General features: G+C 37.6%; 1 protein-coding gene across 1 annotated transcript; it reads right to left on the reverse strand.

Annotated features, from left to right (window-relative positions):
• Positions 1-1,710: 1,710 nt before the first annotated feature.
• On the reverse strand, positions 1,711-21,629 carry ERMP1 (endoplasmic reticulum metallopeptidase 1). Its single transcript, XM_031060785.1, has 14 exons — positions 21,313-21,629; positions 17,841-17,968; positions 17,406-17,511; positions 16,390-16,536; positions 14,697-14,789; positions 13,106-13,318; positions 11,748-11,968; positions 8,815-8,989; positions 8,105-8,295; positions 7,283-7,435; positions 6,505-6,707; positions 5,728-5,843; positions 5,048-5,211; positions 1,711-3,914 (listed from the first exon to the last, which is right to left on the reverse strand). The coding sequence occupies exons 1-14, from the start codon at positions 21,623-21,625 to the stop codon at positions 3,750-3,752; spliced, it is 2,388 nt and encodes a 795-aa protein (XP_030916645.1). The 5' UTR covers positions 21,626-21,629; the 3' UTR covers positions 1,711-3,749.
• Positions 21,630-22,193: the final 564 nt, after the last annotated feature.

The raw sequence follows: 22,193 nt of genomic DNA on the forward strand, positions 1-22,193 counted from the left end.
CCTTCTCCCTTGAAAAAACCATCTCCAAATAAACTCTGCAAGGGCAGCCTTCTAAGATGGTTACTTAAATTCACCTGTGCACTTAATTGGCTTTGAAGCTTCTATTTGTTCAATTCTCAGAACAGACTGAAAGAACTATTCCTTTTTAGATGAATCGCTGCGAGTTTTTAAGACTGATTCTTTCATCTTTCTGCAACTCAGTTTTTCAGAAACATGTTGGCTGAGGAACATTGCTTGACACCCTGCTTGAAATACAGATCTTCCTAAACTGGCTTATACTTCCTGCTCAAGACTCTGCTTTAATGCTTAGCATGTTCTTAAGCTGCACCCACAGCTTTGACAGAACCATGAAGAAGAGTTGCAGCCCAACAGAACCTCTTTCACAGTGAACAGGGGAGCCTGGCTAATTTCTAGGATCAATTTATTCCCTCGAGACTGAAAGGGATTTACATGAAGGTTGAGAATGAATGTTCTGTGTTCAAAATGGAAGCCAGTTACATAAATTAACGCTAACCACAGAATGTAGGTTTACTGATTTTGCATGTCTTCCTACCATTCCCCACCAAGACCACATACCAAGTTCTAAAATGGGTCATCCTGCAGGTCCCTTCCAGAGAATTATCAGAAGTCAGATTATGTCTAGCCCTCAAGGGAGGAAAGTATGGAACAGCTTTGCCATGCAGACAAACTGTTCTTCAGCTTCGTCCCACCTGCTATAACTACCTCTGTACAGACTTGTTAGATCTTGTCTATTTGATTAGTGTTTCTCCAGGAGAGCTGCAATCCAACACAGACTGACAGACATTAAAGACGGGTCTTATTAGCACAGAACAGCCCCACTCAGCTCAACAGTTTGTGTATGACAGCTGAAATTTTCCTGTTCATTGCACCTATCCCAACACTTCTTTCTTCAAATGCATGCTCCTTGAAAGACAATCTTGAAGGTATGGTGACACACTATAAGGATGCACTAGATTGCATAACAACATGTAGGGGCCTCCTTTGCTTAAACTGATAAAGTGCTTAGTACTCAGCTTCAGAAATACATATTTTAATAGAAAACATAGTAGATTCTCAAAGCCATCAAAATGAGGAGAAACCAGAAGAAAGCAACTGAGAAAATGCTGTGGATGTAAATTGCTTCCAATGAGCATAAGGTAATTTTAACCAACTGTTTACTGCCTCTACTAAGAATAAATAATGTTTCTACTCTATGCCCTTGTATCCTTAAAGTTAGTAGCTGCTTGCGTTTCATACATTTCAGAGAGTAAATCATACATAGGTTTTTTAGGAGAAATAGTAACCCACAGTAGCAGAAGACTCATCTGCTTGTACTTGAATAGGGACACAAACACAGAATTTTTCCATCCTCTTTTTTTATCTTAGATTAACAATAAAACTGGTCTCAACGATCAGTTTTGCAAAGAATACTTAGCTTGGCTACCTGTGACTCCTCTGTATCACATCTTTTTCAAAAACCACCCTCCTCTCCAGGAAACCACCCAGAATTCCCATTTTGACTTTTCTCAACTCAGATGATTTTTGCATTCTTTGGCCAAGCTTATCTTCCACACATCTCTAACACCAGCTGTCTGACCCAGCAGTATTATACTGCTCTCAGCAGTATTTCTACCCCAAGTTCAAGTAAAACATTACTGCAATGAATGGAAACTCAAAGATATAGCCTTAAATCATGCTAAAAATCAAGTGTCACCAATCAAGTTTTGCTTTTATTTACAAAGACAGAAACTTGCAACCAACCAGATATACCTCATAATAAATTTATTTAACAAGGATTGAATCCTGAGACAGCAGAAGTTATTGCTTCACTTAAAGTTTCAGAAATTGCCAACAGGCATTTTTATATTTTTGGCTCCCCGTATGAATTCTTCACACAGCACTTCCAAAGCTTTAAATCATAAGCAAAACACAAAAATCAAAACTGAGAAAGATGGTAAATATCAGTGCAGCTTTAGTTAACTAGCTGTGCATCAGCTAGAGTACAGTACAACACAATCATAGAGATTCAAGACACAGGAGTTTTAGTTCATAACTCTGATTTTCAAATCATTAATAGCACTTTTAAATAATATAGGGATTGTACTTTCAAATCAGATACAATCAAGTAATGATTAATGCACATTAATGTATAAACCCCCAGGTTTTAAGATACTGATGGCCAGTTCATTATGATTACAGTAATTAAACCTCTTACCCTAGTCCATGAGTGAGTTGACAATCTTTGTTTATGTCCCTTGACCAGCCAATGACACTGGTTCTTTCCACTATTACACACTACTGCAGAACAATCTAAAGGAAAAACACCTGACTGAAGAGTTGTTACCCATCACAGCTCACACAAATTAACTGTCAATTTTCTTTCATGTGCTCTGCAAACTTACCAGTACTAGCTTGTTTCTACTCGAAATGATGATGCCTGCACAAAATCAGCTCTGCATGACATTAAGCAATATTAATAAGATTAACTATTTAAATTTGTAGCATGATATTGATATAGCCAAATGTTTTATATATAATTTGGAAAAAAACATTAAGTTCCTTCAGATGTATCAAGTTCTTTGAATTTCAAAAATTACCCTTAACTATTAACCACTCCACTAAAAAACCCAAAAATGGCAAGTATAAAAAAAGAGGTCAGTAGCTTCTGATTTCAAAGCTTGCCAATTAACATTGGAAGATACTCTAAAACACAATAATTTATAAAAATCCAGCCTATGAAAATAAAATAAGAGCAATCCAGAATATTAGACATCTTTTCAAGATTACTCTTTTGGGTGCTTTTCCTTAAGGAAAGGAAACCTTATTTTAAGAAATAGTAAAATGCATTAGCAAGTGCAATACTGACACACTACCAAAAGTTTCTCCAGAGGAGATACCAAAATTAGCCAATTCTAATAAATTGGAAGGAAACTAAAAATTTAGAGTAGGTTAATTATAAGACATCCACTTAAAGGAGTAAGGACTTAGCACTCTTATGTATGAGAGAGCAAGTCACATGCTCATGTGCTGATAGTGAAAGATCCCAACAGGAACAATACCACAAGATGGTAATTAGGTTGAACTTAGCCCCACTCATGCTGTAACACCAGAGAGACAGGAAAAGGGGTAGGACTAAGTTTTTTAACAAAGATACAATATGGATAAACAATTACCATGTCCCATCATAATATTGATTTCTCTGCATTGTGCATTTGCCAAGGACTCAACGCAACCAACATGAGTACCACAGCTTTCAGTGACTTCATCCAGTGACAAAAGTAATGCCTGGGATTTTGCCACCTCTGCTGTGCTTCCACAGGAACAAACACCTTCTAGCTGGAGATCAGACTTGAACAGGACGGATAGGATTGGTAGGTGATACTCCATGTATCAGTCAAGTACAGTTGTATTTTACACAGTATCAAAATAATTCCATGAAGCCCTCCCATTACAATTGCCACTATTTATTATGCTAATATTACCTCATCAAGTGCAGTTTTCATTTTAAGAAACCCACTAGCCAAACTGCCACTTCAGTGGAAGAGCCAAGGTGAACTGCATTCAGAAAAGTATCATTATATCCCCAAGTTAGCAGTAGTCTTTAAACAGTCAGACTGCCAAAGAAATACCGTTTGCTGAAATATTTTAAATTCTTGCTGAAGTCTCTGGTATCTTGTTAGAAAGTGCTTGCCATAAGGGCATGCTGCATCAGAGATAACCCTATTAGCCCTGCAGCATTGCTGTCAAAATTAAAAGACAAAAAGGTCATAGGTACAGGACCAGCCAGAAGAAAACGTCCAGTTTGGAAACCTGTCCAGTAAGGCATAGAGTTGAGGTGACTTTTGATCTTCCCCAAAAAAGTAATGTGCTGCTATGGCGAGGGAGACTATTCCATCAGAATGCTTCTCTGGGGCCTGAAAGTGAGAAAAGGACAACACAGTCTTTATGACTGTTCCTGAGACTTCAACATACATCAATTCAGATGCAGTTTTCTACAGACAGTATCTGTCCTGCAGTTCTTTGTCCATCCTGCAGTTCTTTGTCCTCTATGTTAAAACACTCCCTATCTTCAACGTATCAGTCTGACTGCATGACAAATTCAATTTGAAATGAACTGGCAACCAGATGTTTAGATCACAGTGCCTCTGATGTGTTACACAGCTTCCACATGCTCCTACTTCAGTGTTTGTATCTGTCTGTTTTGCTGACAAATCAAGATATGGACTCCAACACAGTGTTTACACTGGTCCTTCTGCCTAGCTTTGCCTCTATCAGACTCGCAAGGCTTCTCACACTTGAGACTCCAATCTGCCTTATCGAGTACCCTTTGAGGATTATTTGTGTTTAGACTGCCTGGTGCAGGAAGGAAAAATTGACTTTCTGAACTTTCAAAGATACTTGTAATATTTACTCAAAGGATAAGTGCTAAACCTATAGTAAAAACATATATACGATACTGCTAAACCTATACAAAAAATATACAAGTCTGCAAAAAATTATTCCTTTGCAAGTTAGAAGGCTGGGGAGGCAGATAATAAATCCCACTCAAACAGGAAGGCTGGAAGCCTTGCTTCCAGCTGAAAATAGTGTAAAAGAAAATTTAGAAAACAAAAATTTTACAACTCTCTTCAGCTTCAGGACAGGTACATTTTCCACCAACGATTCTGTAATTTCCCAAAACCAAGCAAACAAGAGAAGAGAAAGAGGAACTACTCATAATAATAAAAATCAACTTTGAAATAACAGTAGTAAAGATAAAACTTCAGGAACCGTGAGGGGAAGATCAGAGAAATCAAAACTTCTGATCAAAGACCATGCAGACAAGAAAAATATTTTTCCTTTGGCTGTTTGAAAGTTGGTGGACTATTCATGGGAAATACATGGGAGCTGATCTATAAAGCTGACCTATCAAAAGTAGTAGAATTAAGATCTAACAAATAAAGGAAAATATTAGAAAGTTACAGTGACACTTTTCACACAGGAATGCAGCCATGGTGGGAAGAGGGTGGACCAAGGCATCATCAGTTTCCAGCAGTGCCACACTCACCGTCAGTTCCACCCAGAAGTGCCAGGGAGCTGCGTGCAGCCCACGGGAGTAGAACACAAAGTAGTCTCCCCCCAGGCTGGGTACCGGCATTCCATCCCCGAGGGACCAGCGGGACAGCGCGGAGCCCGCGCGCGGCCGCACGTACAGGGACATGTGGCTCGGGCCTGCAGGGACAGAGATGTGCCCACATGGATCAACAGGCAGAGGCAGAGTAACCACCTGCTTTCCCTTGGAACAGCAGGGCATCCTTGAGCTGCTATTCATGTCTTGCAAAGCACAACAGAAACGTCTTCTCTACAGAAGATGCTCCAATTTTTTCTAAGCACTGGGATAAGTGTGATGTTAAGGTAACAGAGGAACATGGGACATTTTATAGTAATAAATATAAAAAAGTCTTATACATACTAACATATAAAATGCTACAAGATCCAGCTTAGAAAAGACCTTCTGTAAAATAGACTTACTCGAGACAGATGAAGTTACCAGTCCCAGAAATAAGAACTGCAAGACACTACTCACAGCTTCTAGTGTGCTATGGAACTGAATTAATTCATGCTAATCTCAGAAAGCTCACTATTCTTGGGAACAGCACTAGAACCTGCAGTACTGGAGTCAAAGTCTGATTTATTATGGCCATAAAAGGAAACACAAATCATAAACCAGAAGCTTCAGTCACTCACCAGATGCTTCAAAGCTTAACCTCACAGAATTCCAAGGCATCAGCTTCTTGGACACAAGTTTAAACTGAACGGGGCTTCTTGGCAAAATTTCCGGAGCAGGAAGATACCAGTTTTTCCTGTGGAGAAAAAAAAAGTTTCAAGTTATTCTCAATGCAACACTCTGAGGTCAGAAGACAAGAAGTTTCTCCATAGTACAGCTGACTGTGGTGCTGCTACATGAAATAATCAAAAGGTGTTGATTCTAGCTGAAGACAGGTAAAATCAGCTTTTGGCCAGAGAAATATTTAAAGGACATACTAATAGAAAAATTGTCACTAGTGTATCAATTCATTACCTTCATCTGCCTTAAATTACAAAACAAATGAGTGAGAACATTTTATCAGCTTTTGCTCTCAAGATTCTTGTGATGTGAGAAACAGCCACAGCAGCTGGTTTCCTTCTGTGGAGACCTGCTATTCTAAACATCCTCTGCTGTCAGCTGCAGTGCAGGAAGGGAGGAAGGGAGAAAACTTATATCCTCCTCCTCTGAACTACCCTTTAGGAGGCTCTCCCTCTTTCACCTTTTTCTTCTCTGGTGCTTACATCTAATTCCCACACATCAACTTCTACAGCTCCTGCAGCAGACCAGAAGGATTGGGGAAGAAGACACAGATGAAAGATTGTTTACTTTTAGACCAAGATTATCCTTAGTTTTTCTTCCCTTATGTAAGTCAAATTGCATAAACAACCCCTGTACTTTGCAGTAAAGTGCTCAAGCGAGGCAGAGTTCACACAAACCGGAACATGAAATGGACTGGCAGAATCCAAGGAAGGCCACAGAAGGGAGCCTGCTCCTCACATGGAGTTCTAATGGTGTCATTGATTTCAGGTACATGGGGAGTTATGTGAGATATTCCATTATAATCAAACCCATTGATCCATATACCAGAGTCACTTTTAACCATATTTCCATCTAGATCATGAAATCTTCTGCTTGTGTGCTAGAAGGAGAAAAAACAACAAACACAGAAAGATAATGGAGCCTCTGGAGTTTGCAAGAGTCAGAGGTGATTCTGAAATATCCTTAAGGTCTGAAATAGCTTAAGGTCTGCTGCATTTTCAGTAGACTTTTCAGCACTGAACACATATCTCAGTATTTATGAATGTAAATGCAAGAATTACTCAGGTAAGAAACATATCATAAAAACACTATCAGAAGATGACTGTTTTAGCCCACCTCAAACCACATTCACTTTTTAAATTACCATTGCTCACACAATTCACCTACTTAAACCCCCCTAAAACACCCTGCTCTTCTGACACAGGTGAGCTGAACACCGAGAGTGAACAAGGGAAACATTATCAATTGTTTCAAATCATTGAAATATGATTATTCAAATCATTGGATATGATTATTCAAATTGAATAATCATATTCAATTTGAATATGATTATTCAAATCATTGGAATAATCATTAGAGCTTTTAAACCAAGAAAGAAAGGGGATATTAAGCCTTGAAAAAACTAAACATTCTTGCAACCAAAAGAGGCAATACAACATGCAAGCCTTTTCTTACCTGGAGAAAGACTCGCTTGGGCTTTGGATTAGCTGCATCAGAACTGTAAGGAAAGAAGATTCCACTACAAACGAGAATCAGAGTGACTACAAACACAGTAGTTAAAGTTACTAGCGTCGTTTTTGTACTTTTGACAAGGTAAACGAAGTTAATCTAGAGAATAAAAAAACAGTCCAGTTATAAAACTGCAACACATAAATATAAACCACTACTTGTATAATTCTAAAATTCAATTATGGAACTGAAGGTACATTAAAAAGAAATGTCTTGTGTGAGGTGGTACTTGCAATTATGCCTTTTTAATCTCAGTATTTAGAACTAGTATTTTTAAGATTATTCCTTTTTTAAAAAGAAATATAAAGTGAGTAGTTCCTGGAACTTTCAAAATTTTCTTGTTTTTAAAACATCTGCCAACAAAAAAAAAAAAGCCAAACCAACAAACCAATTTTTCTAGGTTCTGTGGAAGCAGAAAAAGCCAACAAATCTGAGTATTCTTTTTGAAGTTTATATATGTATTGTTCAGTCATATATTACACCTAAATCAAATCTCTACTCAATCTCTACTCAAAATTTAGCATTACATTTCGTATTTTACATCAGTCTGTACTACATCACCATAGAGCAATATAAGCTCTGCTTCAATGATCTTTCTTTGACTAACACAAACCATGGAATCTTTGACATATGTTCTAGAACTTTCCTGTAACGTTTAAGATGTTGTCAAATTATCACTAACTTCCAGTATTAATTAAAAAGCACATCTTATTCTAAACTATAGAGAAAGCTTAAGGGTTTTAAACAACATTTGCAAATTCTACTTACAAAATAGGAAGACAGGATCACAGTGAAGATTACAATAAATCCTGCCAACACCATATCTGGTGGAATTTCTGAACCACTTCGTCCCATGACAGGTGTAAACATTTCAAACACAGTCCAACTAAGATACAGCATATATAGATAGGGAACAAACATCCCCAGCATGTACATCGCAATAAACTTTATTGTGGCACCTGTACAGAACAGGAAAAAACAAAAGACAAAAAAGTAGAAGCTTAGAAGGACATAAACACACACCTTTATTGAAATATCCACAAGGATATACTGCTGCAAGTCCCAATACACAATATTGGTCCTCATCCCTAACATGGATATGGGAAGATCTCATTTTGCACAGCTAACACCAGTATAATTTTCAAAACCATGACAAAATTAATCTTGTATTACAAAAAAAAAATTGAAACAGGTTTACTGTCCCAAGCATCATTTAAATATTATTATATTTTTATGAACCTTTACTGTTCATCAAAATTCTGATCACTTATTAATATACTCACATACTGTTCTTATAGCCTGAGAACTGGGATGTTTTTCAGTGTATTTTTAAAGCTTCTCACACTTTTGAACTGTCTTTAGTTCAAGAACACTTTTTTCATGACAAAAATGTGACTTAGTCAATTTGACTACTCAAAGTCAATGTTTGCAATTTCTTTTGCTTTAGAAACATAATTTCTGCCCCTCAAAACCCATACCTTTTTGGCTGAATTCCTTGTGGATCATCAGCTTAGTGAGTAAAGGAAATGCTACCCATAATGTAAAAATGAACGCTGAACAAAGGCCCATCTGAGTCATCACAGCCAATACTATTGACCAAATCATCAATGAGGCATCAAAAAAAACATCTGCCAGGAACTGCTCATTCACATTCTGTAACAAAAAGAAGTAAAAACATTTCATTACTGTGCACATTCCATAGGCCCCATCTCATGAGAACACATAGAAAAATCCACATTCCTTGTATACAATTGTTTTCCTTGGGCAAAACAATTTTGAATAGCATCATCTCACCATCCTCTTACCATACAGAATTATCCATGACAGCGTATGTATTTTATTAATTTTCTAAATCTGCTGACATAACTTGAAAAAGGGATTACATAGGCTGGGGAAGAAGGAGGAAGGCAATGTACAAAAGACAATACCAAAGAATTCACAAGGCTAGTGTTTCAGGTGAATAGGGTCTTTTTTAAAAAAAAGTAACACAGCACATTAAAAAACTGTGTAATACTTAAGGGTGAAAAATTATCTGGACCTCCTGAGAATGTAAACTTGTTTTTGAACATCTGTTAAAAGACTTCTTACACAAGCACTGTTATTAATGCACAAATATTATATTGGTTCCTCTTTAAGTCATGCCACAAGCTATCACTTCAGAAGTCTGTCTATTAAAATATGTTACTTGTTTTGAATAAAAGACATAATATGTGAGACAATAGCAGATATGTTTTGAGGGGCGGGGGGGGAGGAAGAAGAAATTTAACTATCAAAAGTATGATTTGCTTTGGGTTTGGTGGTTTTTTTATGTTACATGGGCAATTCTGCAGTGTTTGCAGGGCACGATTCCTAACTGCAAGTCCTGCTAGCAGCACAGGGAACTGCTCGCATGAACAATAGTTACCAGAAAGCACCTACTTCAGTTTCAGGGTGAGAATAAAAAAAAAGAGGAGAGTGAAGAAACATAAAAGTTGCCAAACCTATTTCAAAACATAAAGCTTATCAACTCACAAGTTATTGAGCCATGAATCTGCCTCTGACAGCCAAAGAAGAAACTGGCTTCCAAAATTTTTATGCAACTTTTAAGGCAAATGCAATTTACAGAAGCAACATTAACTGTACAGTGTGGTGCAAGCTACAGTATACAACACTTCTGATTTTCAGATGGTTGATCTGATGATTAGGCAATTAGTAGCCATGAAGTAGATCTAGAGCCTGAAATGTCTCAACAGCTAATGAAAGTAACAAGCAGCTCATCCAGACGACTGGAAAACAGTAACACTGCATCTATTTAATAAATGGCTCATCTTTTCCACAAAGGGAAAACACCAAATACATGCACTTAGTAAGATACATGTACCACTTAACACTGCCCTTCCCCAAAAACTTTCAAAAAACCTACTTCCAGAGAAAGACACAATGGATCCACTCAGAACCTTTCACACAATCAAATGGCATGAAGTTCTTAAAACTTTTTCAAACATTTGTACTTGGATGACAACTAAGGCTTCCTAAATTCCCTTGTCCAAAACCCACCCAAACAGCTGAGATAATATAAGTAACAGCAAGCTGAATGACTAAATATTACTGCACCTAAAACCTCAACCTAGCAGGCCTGAGTAGTCAACTTCGCCCTGGAGGAGTGTCATCTATCAGATACCTCAAGATTATTCGTATTTAACATAAAACCATATGAGACTGTTATAATCCATAATTATGAAATTATTACACATCTTAAATCACATTGGTTAGTCCATAAAAAAGAATCCTAAGCAAAACAGGTACACATAGAGTAATCATGACAAATGACAGCAATGGAAAAGTAACATACCAAATCCTCACTGAGCTTTGCAGGGGCCTAAATGACTTTTACCTATTGCAGAGAAGAACACAGACAGAGCCCTGTTCCATCTCCAGCTGTGGTCAAAACAACTACAAATCAGAATAATCACAGAATTGTTTAAGTTGGAAAATACCTTAGAGATCATTTGATCTAAGCCTTGCAATGCCAAGACCACTGGTAAACCATGTCCCTAAGTGCCACATCTAGACATCTTTTTATACCTCCAAGGATGGTGACCCAACCCTTTCCCTGGGCAGCCTGTTTCAGAGCTTGATAATCCTTTCCATAAAGAAATGTCTCTTAATAGCTAATCTGAATCTCCCCTGGCATAACTTAACATTTCCTCTTGTCCTGTGGCTGGCTGTCTGGGAGAAAAGACCAAATGCCACCTGGCTATACCCTCCCTTCAGACAGCTGCAGAGAGTGGTAAGATCCCCCCAGAGCCTCCTTTTCTCCAGCTTAAACAACCCCAGCTCCATCAGCTGCTCCTCACAAAACTTGCGCTCCAGACCCTTCCCCAGCTCCACTGCCCTTCTCTGGACATGCTCCAGCACCAAAATTACTTTCTTGTACTGAGGGGCTCAAAACTGAGCACAGGATTTGAGGTGTGGCCTCACCAGTGCTGAGTACAGGGGGACAATCCCTGCCCTGCTCCTGCTGGCCGCACTGTTGCTGGCACAGGCCAGGATGCCATTGGCCTTCTTGGCCACCTGGGCACTGCTGGCTCATGTTCAGCTGCTGTCACCAGCACCCCCAGGTCCTTTTCCTGTGGCAGCTTTGCAACCACTCTGCCCCAGCCTGTGGCACTGCCCGGGCTTGGTGTGACCTAAGTCACAAAGGCTCCTGCCTTTTTTCTGAAACATCTCCTGAAGGTCAAAGCTGCCTTAAATCACATAGCTCTTACCTCTCTGATTTAGCAGAACAATCTCTATGTTTAGATGAAGCAATTTTTCACAGTGACACTTTAAATACTAAAAACTTCTTGCTTTTTTTTAAGCAGCTCAAATCTGTCTTCCACAGATTAAACACCTCATTGCCCTTCAACAATAACAACAAAGCCTTGCCTACCTTGTAGAAGAATTTCTTGGCTAGCACGTGCACAAGAATGAGCTTAGCTGCAGCTGCAGTGCCATAGAGAGACACAGAAACATAGAAATGGGTGTACCAAGAAAGAGCCCGTCCAATGAAGGAGACAAACATTGCCACCATGAGGACTGCCACCAGTGTGCACACCCAGCTTATCAGGGTTAAGCTGAATGCAGTCAGCAACTTCTTCAGGTTATGAACAGCTATGAAGAAGAAAAAAGAAGTTTCATTCAATACTTGTGTATTCTACTGCAGACTATCATCAAAATTTTAATTACCCCATAGTCTAACTACTTTATTGACCAAAATAAAAGGATCCCCTGTGAAGCTATCTTAACAGCATAGCTTGCATCACTTAGCCTAATTCTTTGCATGTCTATTTGCACACATCCCTGCTGCAATGTTTATTCCCAGAATACTGGTGTATTTTGCAGATTACAGCTTTCTTGATAGCAAAAATTTTACGAGGGGGCCAGTCAAGCCACGGTTCCACTTTTAAGTATACAGAAAAGCCCAACAAAAAACCATCACAAAAACTCCAAACCAAAACAAAAACTCTCCCCCAAAAAAATACAAAACCAAACCAAACTAACAAACCACCAAAAAAAAAAACCCAAGCCCCTCTCCTAATTCCTCCCAAGAACAACAAAAAATTTGAGTTGCTTTTCTTGTAACATTTTCTTACTCCAAAAATGTTTTCTGGATTTTGAGGAGGAGATGGGGGTGATTTCTCAAGCCTTATTTCTTTTAAATAGGCATGTTCCTACACATACTAAGAAGGTCTAACTAGATTTAAGTTGATTTACACTCTCTGTTAAACTTTACTGTAATTTTCCCCATTTTTTTCCTTACTTGATCCTGTCTACAGACAGGTGTCAAAGAAACACAGCTCTGACACCATATCTGAATTAACAAAATAAAAAACATAATATGGATACTCAGCTTTTTTTTCAATTTCCAGATCTTTAAAAGATTAAATTTTAACCTTCATGAAACGATAAGAGACAAAACCATGATTCATGAATTCTAGACATCTGGGCCTATCATATTCTTTCACCATTATTAATATTCAGATGCAAGATTTAAAAGCAAAGCAACTTCTATGGCATGCTGCACTCCTAAAATTTATTTCTGAAGTTCAACTAACCAGATGCTGTAATGGCCTGAACACTTTTTCACCTGTGCATTTGCATCTACTAATTATTATGTGTTGAAGAGTAATGCAATTAAAAAAATGAAAAAAGCCAAAAAAACCCCACCAAAAAACCAAACAAAAACACACCCGAAAAACCCCCAAACACAAGGAAACAAACAAAAACCCCAAAATCACCTAGACTTACCTCTGAGTTTTGGTTGTAATACTTTTTTGCTTAAATAAAAAAAAGCAATTGCTGATGTAATATAGTTCATAATTGTGCCAACACGAGCAGGATAAGCCAGGACAAATAAACCAAGTATATCAAAGAACACAACATTTCCATGTCGATACTCAAAAGATTTAGCCAACTTTTCTGATGTAGCTAGGTATTTTAGGACAGCCAGAATATTGTCACCTATTAAAGGAGCAGATGCATAGTATAATTATATCATGGTTAATAAATTACCACACAGCATTTTTAATATAACCATTCTGAAAAATTGTATAGAAATATCTTCAACAAAGGCATGAATACACAAATGATTATACTCAAACAGGTATTTGAGTATACAAATAGTATCTTCATGAGTTATTCTATCCAGCTGTCAAAATAAGTATACCTGGGAAGTCTCATGCACTTAAGACATCACCTCAGTGGAGGCAACAGTTAGGGTTTCAGCCCACAAACTCTTCTTCACTTCTGATATTTAGCACTGGACTTGAAGGCTAACCCATAGAAGAGTTTAAAATTTCCTAATCTTCATCCTTTCCTCACTGCTAAGTGACCCCTCCAGGTCTCCATGACTATGAATTACCTGCCCTACCTTCCCTACATGACTGTAAAGACAAGACCACTATTTTACTCTGTAGCCTCCAGGAACCAATCACCTTTTGTTTTCACACAGTACAGCCAAAACACAGGTAACCAAATGAGAGCAATCATTCTCAACTTTGATTTTGCTTTTATTAGACCATTAAAAGTGCTTACTGGCTGTAAAGTTTGTCTTTTTTTTTAATCTCTCATATATTTAATGGGACAAGTTCTACATATAACCATCATGACCAGTAAAATCATCTTTCCAATAGGAATTTGAAAGCGTTACTTTCTGTCCTGCAGCTGAATTGGTGCAAGGAAGCGTTTAAAACCCTAATTATTCATGCTGGTCATCTAAGCTGGCTTCTATATAAACTTGAAGAGTAAATAGTCAAAATCCTGGAGGCATTTAGGATGATGCTAGCTTTTCCTGGGAAATTAAAGGTCTTCATCATTTTTTTTACTGCATTCTGTCAAATAGCCTGCTATGAGCACAACCTGTTGTAGAAAATAAATCCTGTTTACCCAATCTGTGTGCTACCACATAAGTTTGCCTGAGGTACATTCAAATATAAAAATCTCTGTTGGTAGATCAGTCTCTATGCCACCAAACTACTCAAAAGCTTCTGATGAGAAACACTAACCAATAATGGGACTTAGTGAGATAAAAGGAACACAGAATGCTGAATAATCAGGTATCAGTGGAGAGACAATAACTTTGATTTGAAAGCAACTGTGGAATCTAACGTCACAGGATGCTGGTAAAGTTAATCTTCCCAAGCTGACCAAATATATTTCTTTTTTATTTAAAATGTATGTATTCAGTTAATTCTTTCTTTGTGTTCTTGAGAACACAACCAACATGTACTGAATGTGACATTAAAATTATTAATTTATACTACAGCAGTCTTACAGCAAAATGAAAAAAGCAGCTACAATACTACTCTTTGGTAAGTTACTGAATCCTTAAAGTACCAACCTGCTCTCTGAATGGAATCTGTCAAAATTCTGTCAGATGTGTCATATTTTGTATGGTAAATGTAGCCATTTTCAATAAAAGCCAAATCTATTCCTACAAAAAGAAAAGCAGCATTTTTAAAATCTATACAGTCCTAAAACCCCAAAACAAATATGTGAAAGCCTCCCATTTTCTTTACAGAAAATGCTGCTCTAGTCTGTAACCCAGTCATTATCCTAAGAGATGAACAAAGTAGTCTTCTTTACAGAAAGAAAACTAACTGGACTTCCAGTGTCTTTAAAAGAGAACAGCTTTAAAACACTTTAAAGTATCTCTGTCCTTTTGCATGTACCCATTCCCAGGACATCTGTACCCAACTGGAGAAACACATGAAAACACCAGATCATCTCAGCCTTGTGTACAAGATGTACAAGGTGCTTGCCAAATGCTTACTTGCAACACTTCAATAAATGTTCATGCTGAAAAGGAAAAAAAAGCAGCACTGTGAAACTACAGAGCACCTTCTGAAAATACCAGGTGCGCTCTTTGTACTTCTAATGTGTAAACAAAAGTATTTACCAAAACCCAAAGGTTAAACCCTCTGCTTGATAAGTTATACATTCAGTGTATCCCATTCACCTGTTCAGCTGCATATGCAAAAAGCTGCTACCTGCAATCTGAATTCTCACAATTTTTAGCAAATTAGGTCTCAATTCTGAGGAACGAACTATTTGTTAAGCTTAATTATTTTTTATTGGTTTATAAAAAAAACCCAGAGGACAGTAAGAAATCATTTACCATCCAGGTACGATTCTGAACAAAGAAGACGTACAAAATCAGCTACTTTATTTTCAGACTAGAAGCTTACTTCAGAACAGTACAGAATATGCCAGAACAACTGCTTCGTACCAATAATCAATTCAAAAATATCACTTTTCTTGAAAGTGACTCCAATGACAACCTGTCCTGGACAACAAGGACTTCACAGAAGTTTACAGTCTTTTGAACTGTGTTCATTATGTGAACATTTCACATTTCTTTCCCACTGTTCATTCTCCACAGAAAGGATAGCAAGCTGTAAACAGATTAGCAAAACTAAAAAGCTTCTGTCCTGTCCTTGATTATGGAAAAAAAACAAACAAAACCCACCAAAATCCCCTAAAAACCAACAATCAAATCCCCCAAACAAAACACCACCACCAGCAAGGAAAAAAACGAACCCACAACAACCAAACAAAAACAACAACAAAACAAAACAAAAACCAACAACAATAAAAATCCCCAACCAAACGAAACCAAAGGAAAATGAAAATGCATTAATGACTATGTCACTATCTCTAAAGAAGATGCTTTTGCTTTATCTATTAGATACAGACATTTCATTCCTGCAAGCGGGTTATTTACATCATGTACCAAAATGTTTCAAACCAGAATATTTAACAGAGTACTGTTAATTCCTGGAGTATTTTCCTGATTCTCAAGAAACTTTTCTACCACGAAGCTTCTTTCTGGAAAACACCAGTCATCTAAAAACATCCCTAGCAAACTATATGACAAACTCAATCTAAAAACTCTTTCCTTAGGAAAGGAACAGGGAAATTCCTTCCCAGTGTGACAGACAGATCAAATTTGAGGATGTTCACATAGTCAACCAGAGACGAGTGTCCTTGTTATAAAAATGTAGTGTGTACTGACATGTCTTTTGATAACATACCTGGAACATTGCCAAAATCCCTGTAGATACGGAAGTCAGTATCTGCTGGGATAATGCCACTCTGAAATATTTCCTGTGCCACCACAGAGGCAAAGGGATGTTTGGCCGCAACTACATACGCTTGTACCAACCAAGGATTCTCAGGTCCTAACAAAAGATGAGCAGAAAATTCACAGCAAATATTTTTTGAACTTCAGTTAGGATATGCATTCTCATGGTAACAAGTAACACAAAGTAATTTACTGGAGATTTGTACTATATGCTCTGCGGAGCAAGAGAGTTAATTGTGTTGGAGGAATGACTCACACTTGAGAGAAAGAATTAGCTATACCTGAGGGGAAAAAAAACTAAGCCACTGTTGCCTCCTGTGGCAACAGTGGCAGAGCAGATAAGTCACGTCCCAAAAAGACCTAGCATTAATGAAGAAGTCACAACCTTTAGCCAAGCTTCCAATCCATCATGTATCACACATCAATACTGATGTTTAGAAAAAAGCCTGTCCCCCTAAAGCATTCAGCGCAAGTAAACATCTAAGCAGCTTCATCAGGACAAGAAAGTCTGCAGTCCAACTAGGATGGGGCACTGGTCTAACTGTAGCCTACAAAACACAGAAGTTTTGCAGCTTCCTGAGCATGAGATGGAGTTCTAATGCCAACATCTTCCTGATTTTATAAGAACTGCTGTGAAAAATAAATAGAACATGTGAAAGTATGAGTGTTAAGATATAAGTAGTACCCAAACACTTTTCTCCTTTTTATCTTAAAGTAAAAGGGAAACACAATTCTGTTATTCTGCCTTCCACAGGCTTCCCACCTGTGAAGAAACTTCTGTGGTAGAGCTTTAGCCTGTAACTATCTAAAGACTGAGAACAATTTAATTGCTGCACAGGACTGGGAAAAAGGCACAGGTGTTCTCTTGTCTTTTGCTTATGAGTCATTTTCAATATTCCTTCAAGTCTGCATAATTTATTATCAAATTATCCTAGTGTAGAAATTGGACACAATGCAAGCTCATACCTGTTTGAAAAACAAGTTCTTTTCCTCCTACACCTGCTGCCTCCAGGTTAATAAAAGCTCTGATTGACTTGGCCCACTCATGTTGTGTAATGAAGCCATGACTAGCCTTGATGGGGAAACAAAAAAATATAGGTCAAACATCTACCAGACAAGCCTAGATGTTATTTTCCATCATTCAAGACTGCATATAACTCAAGACACAAAGCAGAAAACACAAACAGATGCAGAAAATGCAAGTCTTCTATTTAAACTAGTATATACAATACCCTTAATCCAAATGCATGCTTTCCTTTCAAATTATACACATTCTCCCCAGAAAAGACAGCGCTAATCAATGAATATTTCAAGAGATTAAACACAAACTATATCTTTCATTTGTTAAGAGTTTTAATATACTGCTTTGATGTATCATTTCTAATTCTGGCACATTCTCACCTGTAAAATATTTTCTTCTGCACCATTAAATAAGAATATGACAGCATGCTGCAGGGACTCCGATGATTTTGAAAGTGTGTTAAGTATTTCAAGCATCACCGCACAGCTAACAGCATCATCGCTGGCACCTTGAAATAATCAGCAAAATAATAAGGCTTACAACAAACACACAGATTCGTAACAAAAACAACAGAGAGAAAATGGTTTATGCTATTTCAGTTTTAATATAACTGCAGTACAATTGTGTTAAGCTTTAGTATATTTTTTGGTGCTGCTTGTACCCTCTGGCAATACTACTTGAAAGCAACAGTTGAAAGAAAAAATAAATTCAGAAATTGGGCAAGTGAATGACAAGATATCAGATTCAACACTACTGTTCAAGAGAAACAGACTAACCAGGTTACTAGAAAAGCAATGTGATAATTATCTATTTTCCTAAACAGAACATGAACAAATAAGGATGTAATTTTCATTAACAGGACTCTCAAATTTTAAGAGATAAACATTCCCACACAAGTCACCCTGAAGTGCTCTACACTGTTACAATGCATTCAATTAGGAGGACAAAATCTCAAAGTAACATAAAGCTAAGACTGCAAAATAAAGCTAAGGAAACACCAGAATTCACACCTTTAAAAGTCTCCATAAGGTATACATTATAATAAAAGATTTTCATGATCAGATGCTTTTCACAACTCTTTTTTCTTTGCAGAAACCCCTTTCACTCTAATCTCTGTTGTCTTTGAGTTTCTCATTCAACTACAATCTCACACCTCCCACACCCCACTGTTTTTTTATCTTGATTAAGCAGCCATCTTTGAGTCAAGGCCTCATTTTCCCACTTCCCTCACTTTGGTGCAAGCTGTAGCACCTCCCTATCCTGCTCTAATAAATAAAATTTGGGAGAAAACAGAAATTTAAACCTCATTCCTGTGGGCCTGGGTTGCACGCATGTTGCTGACATGCACTGAGATGCCAACAATGGTGTTTTCAGGAGTCAGTTATTTAGGTATACTTGTTAGCTGCTCAAAATGTTCAATTTACACATTAAAGGAAAAAAAAGAGCAGCTTTTCCAAAGCTTGTCACCAGGCAAAACTTAAGAAGTATCTGCTACAAAACCAACATATTCCTAATATAAATTTTAGTCTAGGTTTTAGCTTTAGTTTATTGCATAGAATAAGTAATTTTGAAATCTTTCTAATACGCAATTCTCTACCCTATTTCTCAGAAATTATGGCCTTGTTCTGACAAAAGCTTTCCATAGATCACCACCAAAATACCTGATTTAAAGCCCTGATTGTCACAGGTTTTCACAGAATACCACAGAACATTCAGAGTTGAAAGGGACCTTAACTGCTACTCTAGTTTATTAGGAGTCTGCTCTTAGCCACGCCGAATTATTTTATTTAAAATGCTGTATTGAAAACTCAGCAGATGCATAGTTTACAGTGAGGTTAGTCATTTACCTGCCCTGCTGTAAGGCTAAGAAAAATAAAAGTTATTGGCTTCAAGAGATACACATCTGACAAAAGCAGCCATGCTGCCAGAGACTATTACACAAACTTGCAGAGAAAATATACCACAATACCTCATACACAACAAAACTGACAGGAGGTTGTAATACATTTTACAGCAGGTATTGTGAAACTAAGAAAACCACATCATGTCTGCAATGATAATTTCAAGAACGTTTCTGCTGTCAAGTTTATCAGAAAATAATAAAATAGGCCACATAAACTGAAGAGTAGTAGAATCAGAACAAGACACATACTTTAGGACTTCAGAGGTTATGTTTTTTCCTTCACAAGTAACACAAGCTTTCTATTTTTTAAAATAAATGAATTACTGAGATTTCCTTCACACATTTTGTGTCTATAAGCACCACAAGCAGATGATCTTTGAGTCATGCTGATTCTGGTTAAAAGCCCACCCTTCTGGTAATGAGAAAAAGGGCTGTAAGCAAACAGCTAAGAGAAATACAGGAGAAGAGAAAACAAAAGATTCTTGCTTAGGTAATGTGTAAGTGGCATACTAAGAAAACAAAAGGCAGAGCAGCTCCTTGCTGATGTAAAGCGCTAGGCTGTTTTGTGATTAAGAACAAGCATACAGGATGATTTCTGGCTCCTCTGCAGTTTGCTCTAAAATCCTATACAAACCACTCCTATGTTTTTGGCACTTCCGTGCAAGGTTGGTGAAATATTTTAGTGTCTGAGTAACTGTAAAGAAAATAACTGATGTAAACATAATCCTGTATTATAATACACAGAAATCGACACACAATTTACACAGGACACCAATTTGAAAACAATTTTTAATTATCATAGTACTATGCTTGTGAAATACTCTAAGTCTTGGTAGACATACACAGACTATACATGCAGTAATTAGCATCTCTGCAGTTCCTCAGTCACAGAGCATGTATAATAATAATGCATTTATTAAGCTAAATTTAGAAGCTCATGTTGTACAAATACGATTGAGAAAGAGAAGTTCTATACACTATTTATGTTCACAAAAAAAGGCAGAAGGAGTCCAGCAAAAGCTTTGTTTCTCTAGCTAACACTCAACTGTTTCCTTAATAATGAAGACTAGTCACATGTGCTAAGAACAGAAGGCTCACTACCAAAAAAATAAAATATTGCGTGGGATGTAAATGAAGAAATTCCAGTAAAAGCTGCACCATTGGTGAGTGCCAGCTGTGGGTGTTTTTTAACTGTAATAACAGGCACACACCTGTGGCTGAGTGTCACAACAGATTTTGTGTTTTAGATCCATACCTTCCTAGCTTTGTTAAACCCACAAATTTACAAAGCAGTTTACACCCTTGCTGCAATAACAATTTTAAAGGATTAGATTTTAAAAATATAGAGGAACAAGAATAAGAGAGTACGCAAAAGTGACAGTCAAACTAGCAGTAAAATATATACACACTATCAAGGTGATAGTACTCCAGCCTTTGATCACTACAGTCTTTTAAGACAGAAACTTTGAATGTGGAAAGAAAAAAAACCCTGGCATATCTTAAGCATATCAGACTGAAAATCTGAGATACCAGTAAAAGGAGGGAAAACAGACTCGTTAATGCGTGTGGGCATAATCTCTGGCACAAAGCATCCTGTGGAAAGAAAACCAGGATTAAATCAGTACAGGAGTATGAAAAGACCTGGATGATGGGTGGAAACAGCACATAAACAATATGCATAAGCAGTGAAGTACAAAAAAGGCAGATATATCCAAACTCCCCAGAAATCTAAATAAGCATCTGTAAATCACTGCCTACCAGAAAATGAGAGTGAAATCCTGAGTGTAACAGGATCAACCTGTCACTCTAAACAATGAGTTTCAATGAGACCAAGCTGACAAGTTGGCACGAGCATTATTCTAGCGTGGCTACTTGGTAGGAGAAATCCATGAGCCAAGCCCTGCAGCTCATGTCACACACAGAAACGTGGAACAAACCCACGGACCTACCTGGGGTATTTGGTACGGAATCAAAGTGACAATTGGATAACACTGCATGCTCAGCTCCATTGCGAGGTTCCAGCTTCACTACCACATTGGTTATGTTTGCATAGTAACTAGTAAAACCCCCTAAAAAGTCAATGCTGAAGGAGCCTGTGGGCCTCTGTATGTCTACAGATATCTTGTGGGCATCCGTGCTTTCTCTTTCTATTCCCCTGATTTGTTCTAAGAGGTAGTTGACTGCAAGAACTTCATTTTCTGGACTTCCAACTGTTCTGGGCCCAATTGCTGTAATGTTGTCAAGATATCCTCTGTAAAACATAAATTAAAACTTAAGCATCAATACATTCAACATTTAGTATGTTACTTATCTATCACTGTAACATTTTTGTAGATGGTTCTATTTCAAAACTCAAGGTAGGCAGAAGAGGCTAAAGCCAGTTAGATGGTAACTTGTAATGGGAATATAGGCCTGATTAGGACTTCTTTTTAACTATTTACCACGACATTAAGCCATGGTATTGGTTTTCTGATCTGAACATATCAATTTAAAAAGAAACTGAAGGGTGAATGGAGAAGCTAAAGATTTTATCTTTAGCGAGGTTCTGGACATGCATATTTGTCTTTTTCTGAATGTCTGAAAAAGCACACTTTTATCAAGACATACACTGACGCTAACACCCCAAAACTGAAATTAAAGTGATAGTTTTAGTCTTCCCGACGTCTTGGTGACATAACAACTGAAAACTTGCAAAGAAGCTTTCCCAGACACTGAGCACTACACGAGACTAACTGGAACTAAACTGTTGGGGAGGCGCTGTTCCAACAGCTCCGAGCTCTCGCCAGGGCACAGCGCGACACGACCCCTCTGCCAGGGACCGCCACCCACC

This window comes from Geospiza fortis, unplaced genomic scaffold (assembly GCF_000277835.1).
Source record: "Geospiza fortis unplaced genomic scaffold, GeoFor_1.0 scaffold491, whole genome shotgun sequence".
Taxonomy (NCBI): Eukaryota; Metazoa; Chordata; class Aves; order Passeriformes; family Thraupidae; genus Geospiza; species Geospiza fortis.